Here is a 24,455-nt window from a genome sequence, read left to right on the forward strand (position 1 = left end):
ACACTAGATTCATACAGAATTTATACAGCTTCCAGAATTGCATGTTACTGGTGAAGGGTGAAGTTTCGGAGCTGCAGATGGCTAAGATATAACCTATACCAAATAAAAGTAATATAAACAACCAACAACAGAAAAGGCCTCACCCATCCAGCTCGGCAGTCTCCACGTAACAGAGGCCATGTGGTTCACTACTGGACAGGAGGAGCAAGTCAGCCTGTTAAAAAAAATGGTATTTTTATGGATTGGGCATATACATTTTCTTAGCCATATTTTGAATACATGCTGTTAATAGACCAGCTACATCTTTTTCTGTGGAACACTAGCTGGCAGAAAATTGCTATCACTCACAGGGCTGCTGAGGGTAGCATATGATTCACTCTGTGTACAGTGGCCAATTATAGTTTCATTGTTTACCAAGTTTCCATTTTATGAGTCTAGAGTGACCACACCCTCGATATAATGATGAGAATGATCCAATTATAGCATGAAAATATCAAAGGATTTATTTTATTTCATTTAACGTGCATTATGATCACACTTGACTAAGGGTTGTATAGACAAATAGCATATAACTGGCTTTAGGACAAAATCCAGTAGACCAGCCCTGATTCTGTCTTTCTCGCAGTTGCCTCTCACTGTAAACCCAATACAATGAATGTATATATCTAGGCAATAATAGAAAATCTAAAACTGGCAACCCGTGTCTTCTGGCAGCAAGTGTTTATCCTTAGGATATCATTATAGCTTAGGAACTAAAGCAAGCCAGCAATGTATATACTGTAGCTTTGATGAAACGGTCTGCTTCGCAATCTTGTGGACTGTTCATTGCAGCTAGATACAATATATATATATATATATATATATATATATTCCTTTAAATACAAGTCTGTGCAGTGCTGCTTTTACTGTCCGGAAACCTAAGGGAACAGGGTGTTTGGAGTGCATGCAATTATTAAGAGGGAACCACGGCCACTGAACTCATTATCTGGAGTGCCGATCAACCGGATTAGATAGATAGATAGATAGATTGTACATAGCGCCCTCTGAACATTTCTTTCTGTCATTTCTATTGTTGGATTCTGCCTACTAGGTGATCCTCAGAGGTGCTGCTCCATTTGTATAGAGCGTGAATTGGGGTCTCTTCTATATAGATATTTATATATATAGTACATACGATTATGACAGCTGTGACACTGACTTTTGAAAGAAAATGAAAGTTACTTGAAATGTCTGTATTTTTTACTCTTGCTAACCAAACAGACATATAAAAGGATCAAACAGTCATGTTAACAGTGTTTCTTGTATGCTCTCTGGAGCCATCAAGCTAAAACAAAAAAAAGAAAATAGCTAAAAAGGGAAAAGGATTAATGACACTTGCGGCATAGCACTTCTGCCATCTTTTGGCAGTAACGAAGTACTGCAGGCAGTGTTACTGTACTTAGATGAAGGCTGTCACTCTTACTCAGTACTACCAGTAAGTAATCTTATACTGAAAAGGAATAAAAAATTAATTAAAAAAACATGATAATTTTCCAGTAGATACAATGATTTGTTCCAAGGTTGATATTCCAGAATGGATAAAGCAAATGAGTAGTGATTCAGATGACAAATAAATGGACTAAAGCTTCCAATCTTAAATGAAAATGGAAAATAATTTATGTGGCAGACAAAAAAAAAAATCCAAAAGCAGAATACTGAACAAGGGATGTAAAGTCAACGATGACAGATGAACGGGACTTGGGAGTCACAGTTACAGATTGTTATGAATATAAACAAACAGTTTAATCAAGTGTTGGGAAAAGCAGTAGTATACCTAACAATAGAGGGACAGGTATTAGAAGAGACACTAGATCACTGGCAAGACCTCCAGCGCCATGTACAATGTTGGTTAGTCTATCTCGGTAAAGGCATAAAATCTAACAAAGATAACTGAGAACAAAATTAAGGCTGGGAAACATAACAGTATTTATCAAGAAAGACTCCAAGAGCTGAACAAGTGCATCTTAGAGGAGAATTGTCGCAGGTGATATGATAGAGACAACGTTATTATAAGAGTTCATGAAGGTAGGATGTAAACAAGTATTCATTTGCTATTTGAACAATGGGACAGATTTCCCAATTGGAGAGGGAAGTGTTATTTTACAGTATTCCCAGTAGTTGTGGCTGGCAGTCAAAGTAAAAGAATGAATGGGACAAACATAAAAAATAATAAAATATTGATACAGAAACATAGTGTCGCTGGATTTACGTTTCTAAGAGAGAACTTTTTCTGAACAAGTTTTTTTTCATATAGTAGCTGGACATAGACGTTCAATCTAGTCTTATTTTTGGGGCTAAATGCTCAATCAATTCACTGGTAGCACCACTGGGCCATGAAGTGCCCAGGTATTGCACTTGTTTAGTGAATTCTCCCTGTTTACAAGTGATAGATACACTTTAGGATTGATGCTTGCCTCTGTATTATAAGGGCAGTTTCACAAGCTCCGGCTCCTGGCAAAATCCCGCACGGCCAAAAGCCGTGCCGTGCACAGTAGATAACAATGGACAGGAGTGTGTCCATTCACACGGGAGGGCCCCACCATTGTACACTTCTGTGTGTGGCACGGCTTCTTGGCCGTGCAGGATTTCGCCGCCCAGCAGGAGCCGGAGCGTGTGAAAGGGGCCTAAGTGCATTAGACATGTGGTCATCAGTTTATTAACTGAATGAATCTTCGTTATAACTCATCTTTCATCATGGACCTAGTCAAGAATCTTGGCCTTGTTGAGTAAACAGTTTTCCCCCTATCCTCCCTGCATTCCATTTATGAATAAAATGTTGAAAATAAATAAATCTGTGATACATTGAAATAAAAAGGATTACGTACAACCACAAACTGATTATTCTCCAGCCTGATGATATCGCCTGCTCTTACATTCATCCACTTCTCATTCTGCAGTCTGTAAAAGACAAAGACAAAAACAAAAAGGACGTAATTGATGTTGTCTCACAGAATTCCTTCTGACATTTTCAATCAGCCTGAAACCTCAGTAATTCTGAAACAAAAGAATACGAACAGTCAAGATGTAAAACCGTGACATTCCGAGCCGACTTGCTAATATGATACCATGGAAATTAAATTGGTGAGCAAAGTGCAAATGAGGATGAATTTCCTTCCCATACAGCCATACAAACAATTTATTTAGGAGTATTTCCAAATAATTTCTGCATGTGAAAAAAAATATGAACATTTTGGAGGAATGAAAAAGAAAGTCAATTTTATTTTGTTCCTTATTAAAAACAGAAGAGAACTAGAGAGAGATTCCAAGTCCTATATAATAAGCAGTTATCCTCTATAATGGGCTACAAACATTTTATGACAATTTATCATATTAAAGGGGTTTTTCTTTAAGTCTAGATTTGCAGAGGCTGCATGTTATGTTAGGATTTTATAGTATGGCACATGGCAATATTGCAGTTTATTACACGAAACAAGAGCTAGCCACTGTAGTAAGTATAATGATGGGAAAGTCATCCTGTGTAAAGCCGCACACACACAGGGTGATTAGTGATATGTGCTAGGCAATCTAGTCTAGGCGATTTCCCCTCAGCTTCTGTGTCTAGATCGCCCATACACACATACTGTAGCGATGTGTGCTGAATGATCTGTATTAAACAGTGTTATGCACATGCTAGGAGATCTATCTACATTTTGCAAACCTGCTAAAGGTCTGAGTGCATACCTTCCAATTGTCCCGCTTATCGCAGGAACGTCCCTTTTTTTTTAACCGGCAGTGTCCCGCAACAGGGAGGGTTCAATTCGGAGTCCCCCCCTGTCATAAAGGAATAGACGCATGTGCACAGCATCTATTCCTGTAGCCAGAGGGGCTGGGGGCATAGCCAGCAGCTCACGGAGCTTCTAGGCATGCCCCCACAGCGACAAAACTGGGGCGTGGCAGCACTGCAAGTATAGGCCACGCCCCGCTCCCCACCCGAGTTTTCGTCACACGCCTTTGCGTGGTATGTGAGTGGGCGATGGCAACGTGTGAAACTGTGCACTATGGGGTGTACACATGGAGCAATTTGTGCTTAATTTTTAAGCGATCTAGACAGATTGTTTACAAAAGAGGCAAAAAATGCTCCATGTGTATGCCCCTTAAATTCTACCACCATATTTCAGATACCCCAGGGAGATCCAACCGTGACATATGTGGAATGAAGAACTGAGCAAATAGATATGATAGATATGTGCAGCATATAGATTAATCACTAGATTTATAAAGGTGTTGATACTAAATGATAGATGTGCAAACTGATAATTCATTGATAGCATGTTAAAAAAAAGAAATCATCGGTTTATTTTTTAAAATTCAATACCGTTGTGACCTTTACATTTTGATATGCTGCTATTAATTATCAAACCTACAAATGTACTAGTTCTCAAGATGAAGACAGATGATTAAACACAGCTCCTCCAAACAGAAAGCGGCTGTTGGCACATCGTTAATATAACATTAAATATTGCAAAGTGCTTTGGCAGACACAAAATATTTTAAGTATAAAATATTTCTCATTCTTGTGGGAAAGATGTTTTACCTATACTTAAATTACACTCAGAAAGGTGCTGGATCTAAGATTGCTGGTTAAGCTTCTTGTAGAAATATAATTATCTAGTGCTGAATGGTATTTATTACAGAGAATGGGGTATATTTGAACATATGTCCAAAAGTAGTCTATCTAAGTAAGGAAGCACACGAACAGGGCGAGATTAAAGGCTACATGGGCCTGGAACTAATATTCATCAAGGGCCTAATGTTAAAAGCTAAAGACCAGTGCTGTGTGGCCAGTGCTATGTAGGTGTGTACACCTCATACATCATAAGATTCAATGTCTCCATAAACAAAGTAGAAACATTGCCTCATTTTCTGAGGAAAATAGAAAGACAATATATTTAAAATCGCATAGCACAATGTGCAAATCCCGTTCCCGATGCGCGGCCCCCGTGGAACCTGAATCGAATGTAGAGATAGACTGTGCAGAAAAGTCTATTTCTAATATCTCGGAACAAGGCCCATGCTGCTCAATGCAGCATACCACCCCGCTACCCCCGTTGCGCCATCCCTCCCTACCAGCCAATGTCGGCACCCCGGTCCAGAAGGCCACGATATCGAATCGATATTGGAAGCTGCTAGATGGGGCAGTATGGACACACCTTAAAACTGAGTGCTGTAAATAGGGCATGCTGCTTTATGTAGTGCATAATATTTGCAATGTGTGCAAATGTTTGTTAATACTAGCCAACACTTGCCTATGTACTTTTCCCACAGAAGACTCAAATACAAAAACTTTATTAACAAACTGTAAAAATGAATGGATAATTATAATAAGCAATACTGCTCGAGTATGCTCAACATACAGTACGTAAACAAGTAAAGTGACTGTATGACAAACACAGTCATATGTGGAAGAAGCTTTAGCTGTAAAATATTTGCTCTTTCAAGAAATGATCCCATTTACACTGAAGATGTTTTTCACCTCTAAGGTTCCTATCTAAAAATTATATATATTTCTGTCCTTTAAACAATGGGAAAACGGTGGTCCGCTCCTAGCCCTTGGCCCACTGCCCTGGTATATAGATCTGCTATTATTTCTCCTAGTTATATTTGGGACCTCTATGCATGTTAATTATATTGTTGACTTGTTGTTCTTAAGCTGGATGTCTTTTAGCCAAAATTAAATGTGACTTGATTTCTGTACTTTTTGTTAAGTTCAAAACCATCCATATCCACTACAAAGCTGGAGTCTACACATGCAAACATTTACCAAACATATCTATGTGCATTCACACACAAAACACATATCTATATATGTTTATATTGCACACGTCTAACATGCTAGGAGCAATTCTAAATATTTATTTAACTGGAAATATACCCTGCACAATCAACATATTGCTTTACTAGATCATTTGGCCTGGGAATGGAAGGCTGGTCCTTTTATATCAATCCAAGTACATGTTGTCCTGGAAAACTTTCAACAGCAGTATTTTATTGTGAATGCTGAATTCTGCGATGTTGCACACCATCTTCTTGTTGGGGTATTGGCAGTTTTATCACCTTTCACTACTATAAAATGAGTCTGATATAGCTGGTTCACATCACATAATTAACTCTTAGCACTGACTTGCCTGATGAGGGAACTGGGGACAGGGGTAAGAGTGGAGAAACTTGTCCCTCGGGTGGCACTTGAGCCAGGAACTGCCTAGGAAAACATGACCTGTCTCAGTTTGACACCGGGTTTTGCAGTATTATTTATTTATTACAAGTTATTTATATAGTGCACACATATAGCGCAGCGCTTTACAGAGAATATTTGAACATTCACTTCAGTCCCTGCCCCAGTGGAGCTTACACGCTATATTCCCTACCACATGTACACGCACACACAGACATTCATTCTAGGGTTAATATTGTTGGGACCCAATTAAGCCGATTGTGGGAGGAAACCGAAGTACCCGAAGGAAACCCACGCAAGCACAGGGAGAATATACAAACTGCGCACAGTTAGAGCCATGATGGGAATGGGACCCATAACCTCAGCGCTGTCAGACTGTAATGCTAACCATTACACCATCCGTGCTGCCCATGCAATATTTACGCATAAAGGAGGAAAACTTTTCTGGTTTCAATTTAGTTTCATTAGTTACACGTAAAAACAGATTCTTTTTTTACAAAAAATAAATAAAACTTTGTCATATCAGAAATGCCTCAGGGGCAGATTTATTAAGCTTGGAGAAGAGATAAACTGGAGATAAAGCGGAGAAAAGGTAAAAGGAGATAAAGCACCAGCCAATCGGGTTGCACTTAAAATCCCGGCGGTCGGGATCCCGGCGTTCAGAATCCTGACGCCGGAATCCCGACCGCCGAAATCCCGACACCCCCGGAGGGAGAATAAATTAGTGTGCCGAGCGTAGCGAGGCACCGGGCCCGCTGCGTGGCGAGCGATCCAAGTCCCCCCCTTGTCGGTATTTCGGCTGTCGGGATTCCGGCGTCGGGATTCTGAACGCCGGGATCCCGACCGCCGGGATTCAGTACTGAATCCAGCCAATCAGCTGTGTTTGAAAAAGACAGTTGGGAGCTGATTGGCTGGTGCTGTATCTCCTTTTACCTTTTCTCTGCTTTATCTCCAGTTTATCTCTTCTCCAAGCTTAATAAATCTGCACCTCAGTCACTATTATCTTGTGGGGAAAAAAACTCATTTGTTTTCAGATTTTTGTTTCCTTCAGTTTCACAAGCTACACTTCTCTATCGGCGTTAAACTTTTTTTTTAGATCTGTATTTTGTCGACAGTCACAAATGCTAAATTTTGATACCGATAACCTATTGTAACCACGGAAATGGTTATAGTTAGGGCTGCTGAATATGGCATTGCGAGCCCACGCATTCTTTATCTAAAATACTTGCATGATAGCTGCTCGATGAAGCTTTCAAGCAACACCCTGCACGTGAATATACTGCGATAGTAGAATACTTAAAAAATAATTCTTCTTCTTTGGAATTCCGAATACACCTTTATGCAATAGAAGAGGAGCCTGCGTGTGTGGTCTTTGGCACAGAAGACAATATAACAATGTGCTTCAGTTCTACAATAGGCAGTCCTCCATCTGTTTATGAATTAATGGCTTTCAGTAGACAAAATAAGGATATTTTGATACAGTTCGGGAATAAACCTTTTCAATACCTTTTAAGGAGAGTAATTTATACTGCCAAGCTGTTCATCGGATAGAATACAATAGGCTGAGGAACAGCTTTCCTCTTTCCTTATTAAATGTAAACTTTCCTAATCACTGCCACAAAAGAAAAGTAACAATATTTTCACAATATTTTATTTTGAAACAAATAGTTAAACGTCGCTAATTATAAAGTATGCCGTAGGGTACAAGCCTAAAACTTTGCATTCCACTGCGTACAGTTGTAATACATATTTAATTGATACAGCTTAAATTAAGGGTGGCTATTTACCATCAACTGAAATGAATGTCCATGGTAGGCTAAAAATAGGAGATGCATTAAGATTCCAGCACTATCAAGGGTTAGTTTTGTGCTTCATGTTTAAAATCAACAGGTTTTAGCCCAAAGAACTGTGGAATATGTTGAAGCTATCTAAATAATGCATTGTCATAACCTCTAGTGCCTCTGGGTTACCCAATCAGCAGTGACTGGCTGCATGGCAAACACTCGGGGAGAAACACTCAGGAAGAAGAAAGGCTGGGAGGTTCCACTGAGAGTGGTAGCTGCTGGAAGATTATCTTCCAGCAGCTGCCCAGGGGGTAATTCTGGCCGGTCGCACTTGTCCAGAAAATCCAAGCCTGGCTTGGTCACTTGTGATGGGACCATGCCATGCAAGTGGTTAACAGAGGCTGCCAAATTGAAAAAAAAAAAAATCGAATAAGACACGGTCTCTGGCGAAACAGTGAGCAAATCAGAACAAAATGTTCCAATCGTTGTGTAATTCTTAACAATCAATAGCGCTTGTTCTTTTAGGCATGGTAATATCTATGTTTTGCTCTGTAAAACAAGCTCAGCAAAATAATGTTTTAGTATAAAGATATTTAAATTAAGCAACCAAGCCTTTTCACCACAAGACTTTTACGGTTCTTAGGAAGGAAATACATGACTAATTATAACCCTGGCAACACAACATGGGAGGTGTCTGGTTACCATTTCTTTGGGAAGGGAAGAAAGGGCCACGCACAACACTCCGCAGAGTTGTGGCAAAGATGATGGGAAATGACTGCAGTGTGTCTGAGGTCAGCTATACTGAAAACTGCACGAAACCATATTTAATCAGAAATTGATTTGAGAAACATAAAAAAAAAGGGAGCGAACACCATAAGTGCCTTCAGTGCAGTCCAAGCTATAATCATTTCATGCACAGAACCCCTGGTGTGAGCACTTCTAGAAGTGACCTCTGCATCAGGAACATGTGAGTGCTGGAGCCAAGGATTTAATCTGAGTTTGTTTTATCTAAGGCCAGGTTAGTACCTCAGCTCATATGGCAGTTATAAAAACCACATACTTCACCCAAAATGTTCACAAATAGTGCTCAATGGAATTCAAATTGGTTTTGTGGAGGGCTGCACCTTAGAAATAAATTTGAGACAATTACTTCGGCCAGTAGCATCACGGTAAATGAAGATATTATTTCCATTGCTCTTTAAATATAATATCCCAAAAATATGTCACGCTACGAGCTTTTCATACATTCCTGGAGAATTACTGCTTAGAGCCTTTGCACAAGTTTTGATAATGTCAAGTATTGCTCAGAGGTTTATTTTTCTTGATCAGCGATAGTGTTTTTGGATGTTATCCGGAGACATTTTTCACATTCATCACTCCAAAGCTGTATCCTGAAAACTCTAATGACACAAATTAACCACATCTTGAGATTACATTGTTATATGAGCAATGACAAATTCAAGAATTATAAGGTGATTTATTAGACTGAAAATTGGGTCTGTATAATCGGAAAACATATGCACTGACTAGATCATTAGCACTGTAAAGCTGGCCATACATCAGACAGATCGATCTTAAGATCGATTGCGCTCATGATTGTGTACAATTTCCCTTGAAATCCCCGGCAGTCCTTGGTGGTTTTTGGACACACAATCTACTCACAATCCATCATACAATCAGTCATACAATCCATCTGCTGCATGATTGTGTACACAAGATGTGCACACAATCTGCATACAAACCATCATACAATCAGTCATACAATCCATCTGCTGATTGATTGTATGATTGTGTACACAAGATGTGCACACAATCTGCATACAATCCATCTTACAATCAATTGAGAATATCTTTCTGATGTATGGCCACCTTAACTTTTTACATGTGATTTGTAATTTTTGCATCTTTAGAACTTGGCACTGTTTCGATTATATCTATCTCTCTGACTAAACCGAGTGCAAGCTCTTCAAGGACAGACACCATTTCTTATTGTTTGTAGTATCTGTAACTAACAGTTTCTGTAAAAAGTATACATGTGATGGAATTGGTAAAACATTTCCAACCACAGCTAGAGATAACAGCAATGAGGTTTTAAGGAGTCTTTGTAGGGTGCTATGCAGAAGAAAGGTTAATTTTGATATCCTATTGGAAGGGCTGCAGGATAGTTTGCGACTTTCTCATAAGTCTTTTTAGAGTCGGGCTTAACTAGAACTTTGTTTAAGGGGCAGGGACTGATGTGACTGTTCAAATAATCTCTGTAAAGCTCTGCAGAATATGTGTGCGCTATATAAATAAGTGGACATAAATAAATAATAAATAAAACAGGATATGGTCACTAGGTCTACAAGCATTAGGTTGACATGCATGAAGGTCCGCACATTTGGTTGACAGGGTCATTGGGCCAACACAAGCATTAGGTCGACATGGGGAAGGTCGATAGTAAAAAGGTCAACATGGGGTTTTTCACTGTTTTTGAGCTGACATGTGCCAACAGGCGATATTTCATGGCCTACCATCCACTAGGGCGTGGTGGGAGAATAAAATAGTGCGCTGAGCGTAGCGAGGCACCGTGACCAAAGCATGGTGGGCGCAGCGAGCCATGCAAGGGGACGCGGTGCACTTTTTTAGTGTCCATGTCGACTGTGTTGACATTCGGCTCCAAAAAGTGAAAAACCCCATGTTGACCTTTTGACTGTTAACCTTCCCCATGTCGCCTTAATGCTTTTGTTGACCTAATAACCATGTCAACCTTCAGTCATGTTGACCATGCATGTCGACCTAGTGGTGTCAACCTAATGCTTGTCGACCTAGTTGCTGTCTATCCAATGATCCAAAAAAGAAAAATAAAGTGGAGCGCTAAGCGGATCAATTGAATATTACAATAATATTTATAAAAAAATGGATGAACATTTATAACAATAATAATATTAAAATTGTAGCATGTGTTTCAATACTTATTTGTGTCTGGAGTACTGCTAATTCTTCTTGCTCCTATGGAGATGATATTCTCCTTAGTCAACTGGATTAATGCCACTTAGCTGTGTGGAAGAGTCACGTACCATCCCGGATGTTGGAAATAACGCTGGAGGATGATCTTGTTCTCAAATTTTAGAGATGTCCTCACGATTGATGCAAAATTTGTAATCCACAGTAGGTTTAGGGAAATGTCCCATGGAATGGTGGAAAAACCCGGGTGACTTACAATTCCGTGGTCCCAGGGTATGCAGGGAGTGGTGGGTAGCAGTGTTCAGGAAAACCTTCAGAGTCCAACTGTTAAAAGTAGCAAGTGCTGCCTAACATGTTTCATGGTAACCTTACGACTTTCTCAAAGGTATGGCACTTAGTGAATGGGGCTGGGTTTATATACCCACAAACAGGAAATACACAATTACATAATTAGTTAATTACCCAATTGATCCAAGAACGTGTGTGTTAAAATCAAGCATTCATAATATATAAATCAATAGGAGGCAGACATATGATAATAATTTTTCTATAAAGTAATTACCTTAGGCTGTAGAATGCCAGGGAGATCGTAATTATACATGCAGGGTTATTCCAGCTGGAATGATCCATACCCAATAAGACTGATAAACCACTTTTAAATGTGGTCATACTTTGATATACACACACAGGAATGCACCCCTTGGCCTCATGAACGCATGAGGCCAAGGGATGTGTGTGTGTGTATAAGAGAGTGACAGTACACTCAAAGACGGGTATATCTATGATAGATAGAAAGATAGATAGATAGATAGATAGATAGATATGGGTGTCACTAAAATATAGAACAAAAAGGGGGAAAAAAATCTTCTCCAGCTACTTATACCCCTTTCACACTTGCAAACATATCCCGGATTTTTGCACATGAGCGCGCATCAACCCAGGATTTAGCTCAGTGTGAAAGGGTCTTGTCACCGCATCCAGTGTTCAGCATTCCTGGATTTCTACCCAGGTCCTGACCTGGGTAGATTCCGGAATCGATACGGAATGCGGTGAGTGTGAATGGGTATTCCGGGTCAGCGTGACCCAGATCCCGTTCACTGCAGTGAAAATGCACCGCTGGGAGCGCCACCCTGACCAAGCCTCCAGATGACGCTACCCGCCTGACTTCATTCTGGTTCGGGTGGCCAGTGTGAAAGCACTTGCAAGCCGGCTCGCACCCGGAACTTAGAACCCGGCTTGCAAGTGTGAAAGGGGTTTAACTGGAAATGATCATGCCATACTATAATATGTCAATAAAGGTGATATGTGAATAAATATGGTAACATTTAACTTTAACATTTAATTACAGTATATAAGGAATAGGCGAGTGACTTTCAAAAGTACTTTAACCAAACTGTTCAATTCAAAAGATTTCTTTGGTTTACAAAGTGTCACAATAAACAATTTGAGAATTAAAATCTGCTGGAAACAGACAGAACATAGAGCCCCTGAGACAGATTGTAATTATCACAGGCTTACAGTGTGGGCTGTAAACAGACACTAAAATAGAAAGCCAGACTTTGCAGTTTAAGGCAGGGTGGATTAAATAATGCACACAATGTCATATAGCCCTCCTAAATGTCTATTTAAGGCAGGGTCTTCACAATATGGGACAAAACATACATTTTATGGTGGGTTAAAGATCAGTGTAATATTATAGATCAAATATAGAAAGTGTATTCGTACTTCAGCATCATTAAAGGATTTACCAATTCCTGGACATTTTAATAGTGTGTATAACTTTCTCAGCACATTCGACGGCTGCTATATATTTGTGGAGTACGTGGGCACTAATAATACGAACAAGGTACTGTCCAGCTCTCTATTGTGCATACTTATATGTGTAAGGCATGTCAAAAGTAAATCTTGCCTAACTTCATTACGTCTCAGACAATTAAAATTTCACTTAAACTATTAATAGATCCTTTGAATTCATAAACATTTAATTTTTATGATTTCAGTTCCCACAACAGAAAAATATCCAATTTAGAAAGCGGTCCCATTAATTACGTTTTTTCTCCACTAAGGTACAATTTTCCAACCCCTTTACAGTATACAGTACCTAGGTTTCATTTTTATTACTAACCATATTTACTTTGTAAACACGCTCCAGCACTAACCCACTGCCGCTTTCAATTAAATGTGTTTATACTGTACTACAAACTTGTCTGACATGTTAGTGTGCATAGAATCCCATCAGTCACATATTGCCTTTAAGTGTTTTCCTTTTTTCATTGAAAAATAAATGAATTCAAATTACTTTGGCCTCAAGGTGTAATGCTCACGGTGCTAGAAATTCCTTGGGCACGGGTCGCTAGGTTTCCTTAAACACACCTAGCTCTTACAAAATATGCTATAATGTGACAGCACTGTATAGAAATACACCGTAATTCACTGTCACTATAGATCACCCACCATACAACAGTTTACAGCTGGCAAGGGAGCAAGACTTGAGAATGCATGATACACCACTGATTACCTGGCACTTGATGGTCCGGCACCTCTCTTGATCCGGACACATTGGGCGGTATTCAATGACCTGAATCGTTGGTCACAGCGATTCAGATTTTACATTCGCCAGCCATTCACCGGTTTTTTACGTCGATTCGCCAAGCGTCGGGAGTCGCCGGGACTAGCTGTGTCACCCTATTCAACGTGGCTGAGAATCGCCGCCCCCAACGGCGATTCTCAGCCAATCCGGCGTTTCCCTAAACAGCTTCAGTACTGTAAGAAATTACAGTGAAATGCAAGAAAAATGCAAATTACCCTGAAAAAACGATTCCAATACAGCAGACTGCAAAAGCTGTGTAATCTCCTCAAAGGCCAAAACGAAGGAGTGAGGTGGGGAGGAGAATCATGGGTAAGTGAGGTGCACCATGGGTAAGAACAGTGCGTTGTGGGAGAAAAAAAAAATACCAGAAAAAATTAAATATATATTTGTATAGCACTTCTACGACCATCACATCACACAAGGGCAGCAAATAATATTATATTACACTTGCAGAGTGAAAATAAACACTTAAAACCAATTATTTCACAGGTTCCTATAAAAGTTCACCACAAAAAGATGACGAGGGACACTCGGTGAGGAACGGCGATATGAAACAAGAAATAAGAATCGCCAACCTCTCATTGAATACACTTTTGGCGATTCATGGTGATTCCCGTCGACTACCGGCGAATCCCCATGAAAATTCCTATAGACAAAAACCGGCGATTTGTAGAGAATAACATTTGGCGATTGGGGCTTCATTCACCGGTCGTCATCGGCGAATAGAGGTCATTGAATTGGGTGATTCGCTTTTTCAGTTTCAAAAATCGCCGGCACACACGAAAAAAACACAGAATCGCCATAAAACTTGGCGATTCTGCCTCATTGAATACCGCCCATTAAGTGCCAGGGCGGAAGTTAGATTACAGGAAGGCTCAGATAGACTGTGGGAGGGCTTAGTTAGTCCGTTGTGTAGCATAAGGCTGTGGGGAGTTATCAGTCTGCAGAAAGTTAAGGTGCTGTGGGGGGGGTGCTAGACTGTGGGAGGGAGTCAGGATGTGGGAGACAAGGGTTTAGCTAGTGGGAGGTGTAAGTACCACCGATGATCCCACAAAATGAAAAATGTGGCACAATGCTTGAACCAAGGGTTCCGGATGATCTGTATCACAAGTAAGAAGCTGTGATACAAAGAGGCCATGTTAAGTGCAAGATAGAAAGAGCTACATTCTCATAACACAAGTACAGTTGTTAGTGTAATATGCCAAGCCATGTGCTAAATAAACAAAGATGAGTCTTTGCTACCCTGTAAACAAAACCAAGGGATATTTGATATCAGGGCTACCAAAGCAAATACGGTACATATCTTGCCACGGTGTCCATGTTGACTATGTCGTCATTGGGGACAAAAAGGTGAAAAACTCATGTCGACCATTTGACTGTCAACATCGACCTAATGCTTGTGTCGACCTTCTGACCCTGTTGACATTAGCCATGTCAACCTATTTCAGGTGTCGACCTTCAGTGGTCGACCTTCATTGAGTGGACCCTAAAACCCATACCGATCGAAATGCAAACAACTTTGCATTGCTCACACGTGCATGTACTTCTGCTCTGGAAAAACATGTAACTAGTAGGAGTGCATTCAACTTTGCATTAGTGCCTATGATTCTAAGAAAAAGCACTTGGTAATGAGGTTTATTTCTACAGCATTATTCTCAAACTGAAGCACTTATTTTGTTATATTATTTTATTTCTGGGTGGGGGGGTTTAAGTAACTTTCTAGATAATAGGCCATATTTGCCTATTTATTTATTTTTTAAACTCGCACACTTACTAAAGCTAAGGGGGGTTGATCGCATGGGTGCGAATTAACAGGCCGAGCGATTTTTGTTCAACTGCACATGCGTACAGCTCAAGAACGTATGCACAAGGACGTCCTGTGTTAAAATCTTCTGGCCGATGATTGACAGGAAGATGGCGTTTGTGGTGGTAACCGCCCGTTTCCTGGGGTCTCTGGGAAAATGCAGGTGTGTCCAGGCATTTTCAGGAATGGATTGTGATGTCAACTCCGGGCCCCGATAAGCCTGTTTCTATCACATCAGCTATGCACAAACTGCCCATACTGGAAAAATAATTTGATGGTGAGTAAGCTGTGATTGGATCTGCAGCGAATTGCAGGGCTGCGACATTTTGCAGGCTTGCACAGGCCAGGAATTCAGTTTGCATACATTCTTGAGCTGTACGCATGCGCATGTGCATGCGATTACATGATCGCATGCCTCTACAAATTAGAAGCCAAGTGATCCGGTCTGAATACGAGAGTAAAATCACAAACTGAACTGCATAACACATCTGGATCCACAAATCAAAAACACCTTTAAATTAACTTGCCAAGCCAAAATGCTTTCTATAGAAAAGAAGACAAAACAGAAATTGAAAAAAAAAAATGTGTTTATAAACACAGAGCAAACTCGGACCAAAATACAATTTCAAATAGACCTGACTGTGAGCAGTGTTCGGAGCAGCCTGCACAGATCCACCAGTGTGATATGTGCAGCGGTTCTCTGTGTATAAGAGTAACAATTCAAATTTGCATAGGGGTTTCTTGTATTTTAAGAGGGATGTGGTTGACAATAAAAAAAGGTTGACAGACCATATGTCAACATAAAAGGGGTCGACATGAGTTTTTCACATTTTTTTCTCCAAACTCTGTAGTTTTTCATGCTTTAATATCCAAGTGGACACAGAGTTAGATTATAATAGCGTGCCAAGTTTAATGAGAACCCACATGCCCGAATCATGGGGAATGAAGCGAGCCATGTGAGGGTACGCGGTAAAATTATAAAGTGCCCATGTCAATGTATGTGGACGTACACACAAAAACCGTGAAAGCCACTTTGACCTTTTTCATGTCGACTTTTCGACCCTGTCAACCTAAGGCATCGCAACCATTTCATACAGTATGTCGACCTATGGCCTGTTGACCAATAGTGGTCATCCTTTTTACTGTCGACCCTCTGACCCATACCCTTTTAAGAAACAGCACCATTACTGGTGGGGGTTAAGACCACAGTCAGAGCACACTTGACAGCCCAGGTTGGGGCTTCCGGGTGAAGTGGGGCCCACCAATAAAGGGGTCCCCCTCTTGAGCATATTCCAGGCCTGGGCTGAAGCCCAGGGGTATCCTCCAAATGACTTGTCAGTGCTTGCAGGATTAATAGCAGTGAATAATAGAATTTAAGTAATATTTCCTTTACAGTAGGGCTACAGGTCACAGCATGCCTGCCCTGTTTGCTGACCCTTAGAGAACCACAAGTGCCAGAAAGTCCTGACACTAAAGACCCACTGGTACCTATACAGTACAGACACAAATTGTTGTAGTCCTTTATTACAAACTCACTATACATTCCTTGTCCCTGGTGTTGTTTGGTCTCCTTGTCCAGTAGAAATACTAATCATCAGTTGGCAGAACTACCATAGGTGCAGAGGATGCAGCTGCCATAGGCCATAATGTCTGCATGGCCCGCAGTTCTTCTGCATCTAGTCATGCTGCAAAACACATGCTTCCCCATAACTGCCCATCTGCTGTAACCGGCCCCTATTTGTGGCACCCATGACCTTTCCCCAGCGACACATAGGCTCCCCTCTCCTCTCTCGACTCTCACTGCTCCAAGCTCGGCTCCCCCTGTTTGCAGCACCCGGCTCCCACTCTCCACAGGCTCCCCCCTCTCCTCTCTGTTTCTTCACTGCTCTACTCCCTCCCCCAACATTTAAGGCAGCCAAATCCCCACCCCTTCAAAGGCTCCTCTCTGTTCCCTCATGTCTCCAAACTTCACTCCATCCCCTCTCCCCATTTGGAACACCACCGGACCCTACCTCTCTTCCAAACAGGCTCCTCTCTCTTCTCTCTCTCTGCTTCAAACTCTGCCCCTACACACGCAGACTTAGTTAGTCTGGCATAAATTCCATGAATGCACAATGACACATATGTGGAGTCGAAGAGTGTGACTGAAAATACACAAGCAAGGGTCCACTATGCCAGTCAGCATAATCGGTACTTGTTTCCTAGCACGGCCACAATCGGGGGTAATCGTGTACCTTACCTTAAGGTACACGATTACCCCCAATGGACCCGATTTCCTTTGAAATCAGGTCCATTTTGCCGGCTAAGGCAAAATCGCGTCCATCGCAACGGTCGGGTGCATTAACATGGCACGCGACGCGACCGACGCGATGCACCCGATTTTCCCATAGGGTTCAATGTTAAAATATTTTTAACATTGTAATCGCGTCCGCTCACCACGCTTCGGGCTCGGTGGCTCGCTGCGCTCGCCACACTTTATATTCTCAACTCCACGCCGACGTGGATAGTAGGGGTATGAAAAGGTCAGAGGACGCGTACCGCTCAACATCAACACCGACCCGATCAACATCGGTGTGGCCGTGCTAGGAAACAAGTACCGCATAATCTTTATAATCGTGGCTGCTCTTTAAATGGAATATAAAAAAAAGGATATAAATCATTTAAAAATTAAAGGAAAACTGTGGGAGAAGCTGCTACCAGTGCTAGGCTATGAAATGCCAGGCTTATAATTCAACGCTAGTCTGGTCAACATGGGACTGAAGGCCTGATTTAGAGGTGGATGTAATGGAGATATGTGCCCAGATGAGCTTTGTTAATGTACTGCATGAGCCATACTGTAAACTATGTGTTGTGACTAGTTACTGACTCATCTCAGAGTGAATTTGGAAGCAGAGTGATTGACAGTCGGCGTGCATTAGTGGGATGTAACAGATGTAGTAGTATCTAGTCAAACACAGATGCGTCACGACCACTTTGTGTGTGTACATCTGTGTACACAGTTCAACTGGTTTCATCAGATCAGTTCAAATGCACACTCTGAATAACCATATGGTTGCACAGAAGAATGATGTTGTAACTGATGGTGCATATTTGTACGCAAGGAGAGTTTTAGAGACAGCCACTGGGCGTCTCTGTACTTTCCAGTCACTGCTGTATTTTTGCAGTACCATTGCATAAGGCTCTGAGTTCCTTATGGAATTACTGTAGGCCTGCAAAAGAATAAACCTTATTCTGTGCCTACAACAGCTGCATTAGGTACAGTTTTTGACAGGTGTATATGTGGTTGTGTTCAAGTCAGGCACAGCCTCTTTACAGTGAAAACACCTTATATTATTTGGCCTAGACCTGCAGACCTTTATAATAATGTCCTCTTTTTTGGTTCATTTTGAAGAGAGATGTTAATTTCATTGTTCCTTTGGGATCCCTGTAATCATACTATAAAGAATTGCTATTTCAGTTCATATTAGTCGCTGTGTGGTCCAGTTATTAATTTGTCAGTTTTAGACCATGTGAGAATGTATATTTACAATTCAATATTCTGCTTTATAAACCAATGTAATGTCATTACATTAGGTATCTGCCACTATACCAGTATTGCTTTCTGCCTCGAGTATTTGAACCACAGACATATCAGGTTCACAGGAGCTCATCAACACAATTCTGTTCTTTCCCGGGATAAGTTTTCTTAAGTAAAGTCCATGGGGGAAAAAAAATCTAACTTTTATACAGTACAGGTTGAATATCCCTTATCCACATATCTGTTGTCCATATTATTCCGAAAACCATAGTTTCCTCAGAATGTACCTTTTTTTTCCTAAAAGCACTACTGGGGACATCTGTAACTGGCACTACTGGGGACATCTGTAACTGGCTCTACTGGGGACATCTGTAACTGGCACTACTAGGGACATCTGTAACTGGCACTACAGGGGACATCTGTAACTGGCACTACAGGGGACATCTGTAACTGGCACTACTGGGACATGATATGTAACAGCACCAATGGAAACATGATACTGTATTCAACTGCCACTAAATATTGCTTAGCATTCCAATTCAGTGCCTGAGATAGTACACAAACTTTGTTTCAGGTTTTCAAAAATTGTTTCATGTACAAATAAAATATATTTGTGTTTAATGTATTTATAAATGCAAGATACCTCATTGAAATATAAAAATATACTAAAATACAAAATAATCCATTACCCAAAATCCTTCTGGTACCGAGTATTTGGCTAAGGGATACTCAACTGTACTCGCTTTCTAATCTACTGCTTTAAGCAGCAAATGTCAGCATGACCTATCCTGCAGTAACACAGGATTATGTGAAACACGGACCTGTCTTTTTACAAAATTAACCTCTTACTCTGTAGAATATGTATTAGCAAAACTAGATGTGAATTAAAAACAATGCAGACTAAAATCATAGGAGCGATTGTAAACATTGCTCAAAAACCTTACATTACTTCAAGGCAAAAGGTTATAATGTTAATGTGAAGAATTAAAGTTAACTCCAAGTTTCTTATGATTTTTAGCAATGAAGAAATATATGAAACACTTTATTTTATGAACCAAAAGTGTACATTTCAAAGAGGTCAGTTTGTGCCCATATGTTATTGTACTCACATTATACAAAAATTTCGATATAATATTCTGTATTTCCAACAAAAATCACATAAAGTATGATCCAGGTTCAATACAAAACCATTGCAGACCATATAAAAGTAGTACTCAAAGCCACAAACAAAGAATGTACCAAACGCTAAAAGCTGGGTACGCACTAGAAGATATACTGAACGAATTGGATGATTCAGACGGTACGCAATGTCAGAGCATTAAAATTGTCCAGTTTGTATGCACTATGTCGCTAATGATAAATGCTCACGTACGTCTGCGACATCCTCTGTCGTCTCTACATGAAGGACTAGGAATGACCTCCCAGCGAGGGCCATGTTGGGCATTGCAGCAAGGCCACAGTGCTTGGTCGCTGCTAGTGTGTATGCAGTTGCCGGCTTCCCCGGCTTGTCCTGTCATCCACGATCTCGCTGGGTACACACGTCATTTAGTGTGTACTCCATTTTGGCTAGACAATGCAAACTAACCCAAAAACAAATATATTTGGGTATACATAATCAAGATATGATATTCTCAAAATGAACTTTGAGAAGATAAAAATCAGGATATTACTGTAGGTGGGGGCTTATTTTTCACAATTAAAAGAAAACCCCATAACATTCATCAAGTGTACACACACAATTGGCACTTACAACATGTATGTAATAAATGGACTTTTCTTTTTCATTTTGGCAAGAAATGTTGTTTTTAAATTTTGAAAAGGTTTTAAGCCCATATGGTCTCCAGATATTTACTTTCCCGCACTCAGGAACCTAGACGTTCATTTTCTAGTTAAATAATTAGCTGGCTGCATGAGACGAATTACATTCAGACTAATTACATTCAGACCTACGCTAACAGGTTAGAGTTGAAGAAAGAGTTCACCTGATACACATGGAATGCACTGGTATAAGGAATGTAAAACTTCTTTTAAAACTATATATAGATCTTTATTTAAAGATATTTAACATACAAATAATTGGTTTTCATCTTTAAAATAAGCTCTTCCTGATCACAGGGATAACTAATGACATACAAACTAATCACTACTGTAGTGTGTTAGTAGTTTCAAAAGAATAAACATTTCTGACTTAGTCATACACAGTGCTAAAATTCCAGTTATAGCGAAAGATTTTTAACTGAAACACACATGGATATTTACCAAAGCTATGAGAGAGATAAAGTTAAGGAAGATAAAGTTCTAAGCAATCATCTTTTAACTGTCATTGTACTGGCTGTGTTTGAAAAAGAACAATTAATCCCATACACACTAGAGCAGTGGTAGCCAACTCCAGTCCTCCGAGAGCTACCAACAGTTCACAGTTTCCAGACAACCTAGCTGCTGTAAAGGTGCACGCATTACTCACTAATGGTGCCCATACATCGTGCCGATATGTGTGCTGTGCGTTTTGTACTTCATTTGTTTGTACCTTGCGATTTTGGCACTTGAAGGGGGTTGCGATGCGATCTACTGTACTGTGCGGGTGCGATGCGATTTTAGCTTCTCTTTTTTTTTTGGAGTTTATAGTTAAGTAATCTGCATCGCATCGCATGTACTACAAAATTGATGCAATGCGATGCGATGCGATGCAATGCAATGTAGCACAAAAAGTACTGCCTGCAGATACTTTTTGTGCTATACAATATTGTACCCGCGGGGACACACATCACATACCATCCCCGCAGGTACACTGTGCGATTCTATCCAATGCGATGTGTTTTGAACTTTAAAAGTGCGATAATCGCAGCGTGTATGGGCACCTTTACACATTTTAAAAGATCCACAGGTGGAGCTAATTATTTCACTTGTGATTCTGTGAGGAGATCTGGAAAACATTAACTGTTGGTAGCTCTCGAGGCCTGGAGTTGGCTACCCCTGCACTAGAGGATATTTTAAAAGATAGCACTCAGAAAGAGGCTTCAGAGCGATAGCTTGTAAAATATTCTCTAGTGATGATGCTCACTCCCACACATCGTCATCACCCCCCTTCCTTCTCGGCTACATAGCCCGAGAACCCACATGTTCAGTGGGTCCCTGTGACATCACTGAATTATATATTTTAGGATATCATTCAGTGTGTACACTCAATTCCCTGAGTGTACACTCAATTCCCGCAGCCAATTTTGTGTACTGTATTGGCCATGGTGCAGTGTATATGGGACTTTAGAAGCCGATTGGTTAATACTTTATCTCTCTTCAAGCTCTGATAAATCTCCTCAATCAATTTAAAATATCAACGATTCAACTGGTTTCCACATAATGGGGGCAGATGTATCATAGCGGCGCGATAAGCGCCGCTATAATACTTCCTGCTTCGCCTCAATAGCGAGGCGAAGCAGGAAGGGACATCGACAAGATGTATTAACATCTTGTCTGCCGAAGCGGGGGGAGCGTTAACTCCCCCCTCCGGCGATGTCCCTTTCTGGAGATAGCGCATCAGTTAATACTGATGCGCTATCTCCTGTCCCCCGGCCGGCCGCACTGGGCATGCGCGGGATCTCGCGAGATCCCCAGCGCAGCCCAGACCTAACAGCAGGGACAGCGCTGTCCCTGCTGTTTAGATAGGGCTTCGCCAGCCTGATGCTGGCGAAGCCAAAGCAGGCTTCGTGCTGAACGGTCAGCGATGCTGACCGTTCATACATTCGGCCTGCTATCATTTTGATAGCAGCGCTGATATGGACAGGGGAGCATAGCGCCCCTGTCCATTACTGCATCCCATGTTCTATCATACATGGGGGAGAAGCGGTATCAGTGCACATAACGTGCGCTGATACCTTTCTCCCCCATAACAACGGATAATACATCTGCCCCAATGAGCCTAATTGGGAATTAGTGTTAATACACAGTTTGAAAATATGATTCTGAACCATGGAAAACAATGTGGAGCTGTGGGTAGGGGGGTCTATCAAATGTGTAGAAAGATTTAAGGAGTGCGGAGAGGGCACATTCTAGCTCAACTCTAAATTGAGGTATTTGTGGGCTATGAAGGTCATTCGGGTTCTCACTCACCGTTGCGAATTTGCAACGGTTTGCGAAATTTCGCAACTGTGCATAAACATTTATGTTTAAGTGAAGCCGCTTGCTGTGAGCGACCACGGTGATTTAATTATTCGCCGGCTGCTAGCACACAGCACTGCTGGTGGGTGGTGTGGGGCAGCAGGCCATGGGAATGCCCAGAGTTTCATGGGCATTTCCATGGTGATTTGACAATGACACGGGTGTGGATGCAGATGTAAGACACCAGAGAGGTGTTTTACATCTGCAAGCATTATAGAATTCATTCAATGGTCGGTGACCATCAAATGATTTTCTCCCCGCACACATACTGCGAATGGATGTTTCCATTCATTTGCATGTGTGCGGGGAAACTCAGTGTATGGGGGGGAGCGGAGGGTCAAGCGGGCGGCGCTTGGTTGACTCACAAAGCTGCAAATCAACCTGAATGACCTCCTACATGCAAAAGTATGCATTAAAAATAATTCCCCCCCCCCACTATACAGAAATGCAACGACTTTCCAGGTGCAAATTTGCTGCGTTAAGTTGGAGATCTAAATGATTCCCAGTCTCCACATTCGGCTTCAAAAAAAAGATTTTTTTATTTATATTTATTTTGAAACTTGCTTTTTTTATTTCTTAATCAAATACTGGTGACTTATAATGAGGGGAATAAGGGAAAACCTAACTGAAATAGGATAAAAAAAGTCAATTTTCCCAAGCTTTTTACGCCAAGCAGCTTCAATGATTTTCCCCATCTCAAAAGGTTTATTTTGCAATGTGTTACAAAACTCGATGGATAACTTCTAACTGAACAGGGTATGTTTCAAATACAATTTTATTTGAAGATTACCATTTCTGGAAAGCGGTAAAAAAAAAAAAAATGTCAGGTGTTATAAAGCTATGAATCTCTCCCTTGGTTTAAGTGTGATTTGAAAAGAAGAGGGAGGGGAGAGGGAGAAAACCATCTGCAAGAAATGTTAGTACAGTGAATGAGCCAAGAAGGGTTTGATAAACAAGGAATGCCAGATGTGAGCATCGCATAAAGATTCCATTGCATAACAATAAGTCACTGGTAGGCATCCTGGAGCTAGTTTGCATATTTGTCTAACTGTACATTATTAATGCATATCCGAGATACAGAAGGGTTTAGAGAAAAAAAAATAAGCAAAATATTATAATCACAGTATAAGCCATCTGGTCCAGAAAAGGTTACCAAAACCAAACATGCTGAGGTTCTTCAAGAGGTCATGTTGGGAGTACTGTAGTTGCAGTTAAAAGACCGGTCTCACACTTGTCAATATATTTATATATGGTTTTTTTCTTATATTTTATTAAAGAAACTGCAGAAAAATCTGTTACAATGTAACAGATCTAATTATAATTAAATAAAGACAATTATACAATAAATAATGGCATTCGTTCTTTGTGGTACAAAAGAGAAATAGTTAAGAATAGCCACATCCTCTAACCCATTGTCATAAGTAATTTTTTGTAGACAAGGGAAGGGA

The 24,455-nt window shown here is 40.7% G+C and overlaps 1 protein-coding gene across 3 annotated transcripts in view; it reads right to left on the minus strand.

Annotated features, from left to right (window-relative positions):
- The window catches only part of ATP8B4 (ATPase phospholipid transporting 8B4 (putative)), a 229,095-nt gene that overhangs the window by 99,085 nt on the left and 105,555 nt on the right, over positions 1-24,455 (minus strand). For all 3 annotated transcript variants that reach the window (XM_083183964.1, XM_083183963.1, XM_083183965.1), the window contains 2 exons: positions 2,865-2,937; positions 144-214 (listed from right to left, as the gene is read on the minus strand). In XM_083183964.1, the coding sequence (XP_083040090.1) occupies positions 144-214; positions 2,865-2,937 (144 nt within the window). The remainder of the gene's footprint in view (positions 1-143; positions 215-2,864; positions 2,938-24,455) is intronic.

This window comes from Crinia signifera, chromosome 4 (genome assembly GCF_055691185.1).
Source record: "Crinia signifera chromosome 4, ASM5569118v1, whole genome shotgun sequence".
Classification (NCBI taxonomy): domain Eukaryota; kingdom Metazoa; phylum Chordata; class Amphibia; order Anura; family Myobatrachidae; genus Crinia; species Crinia signifera.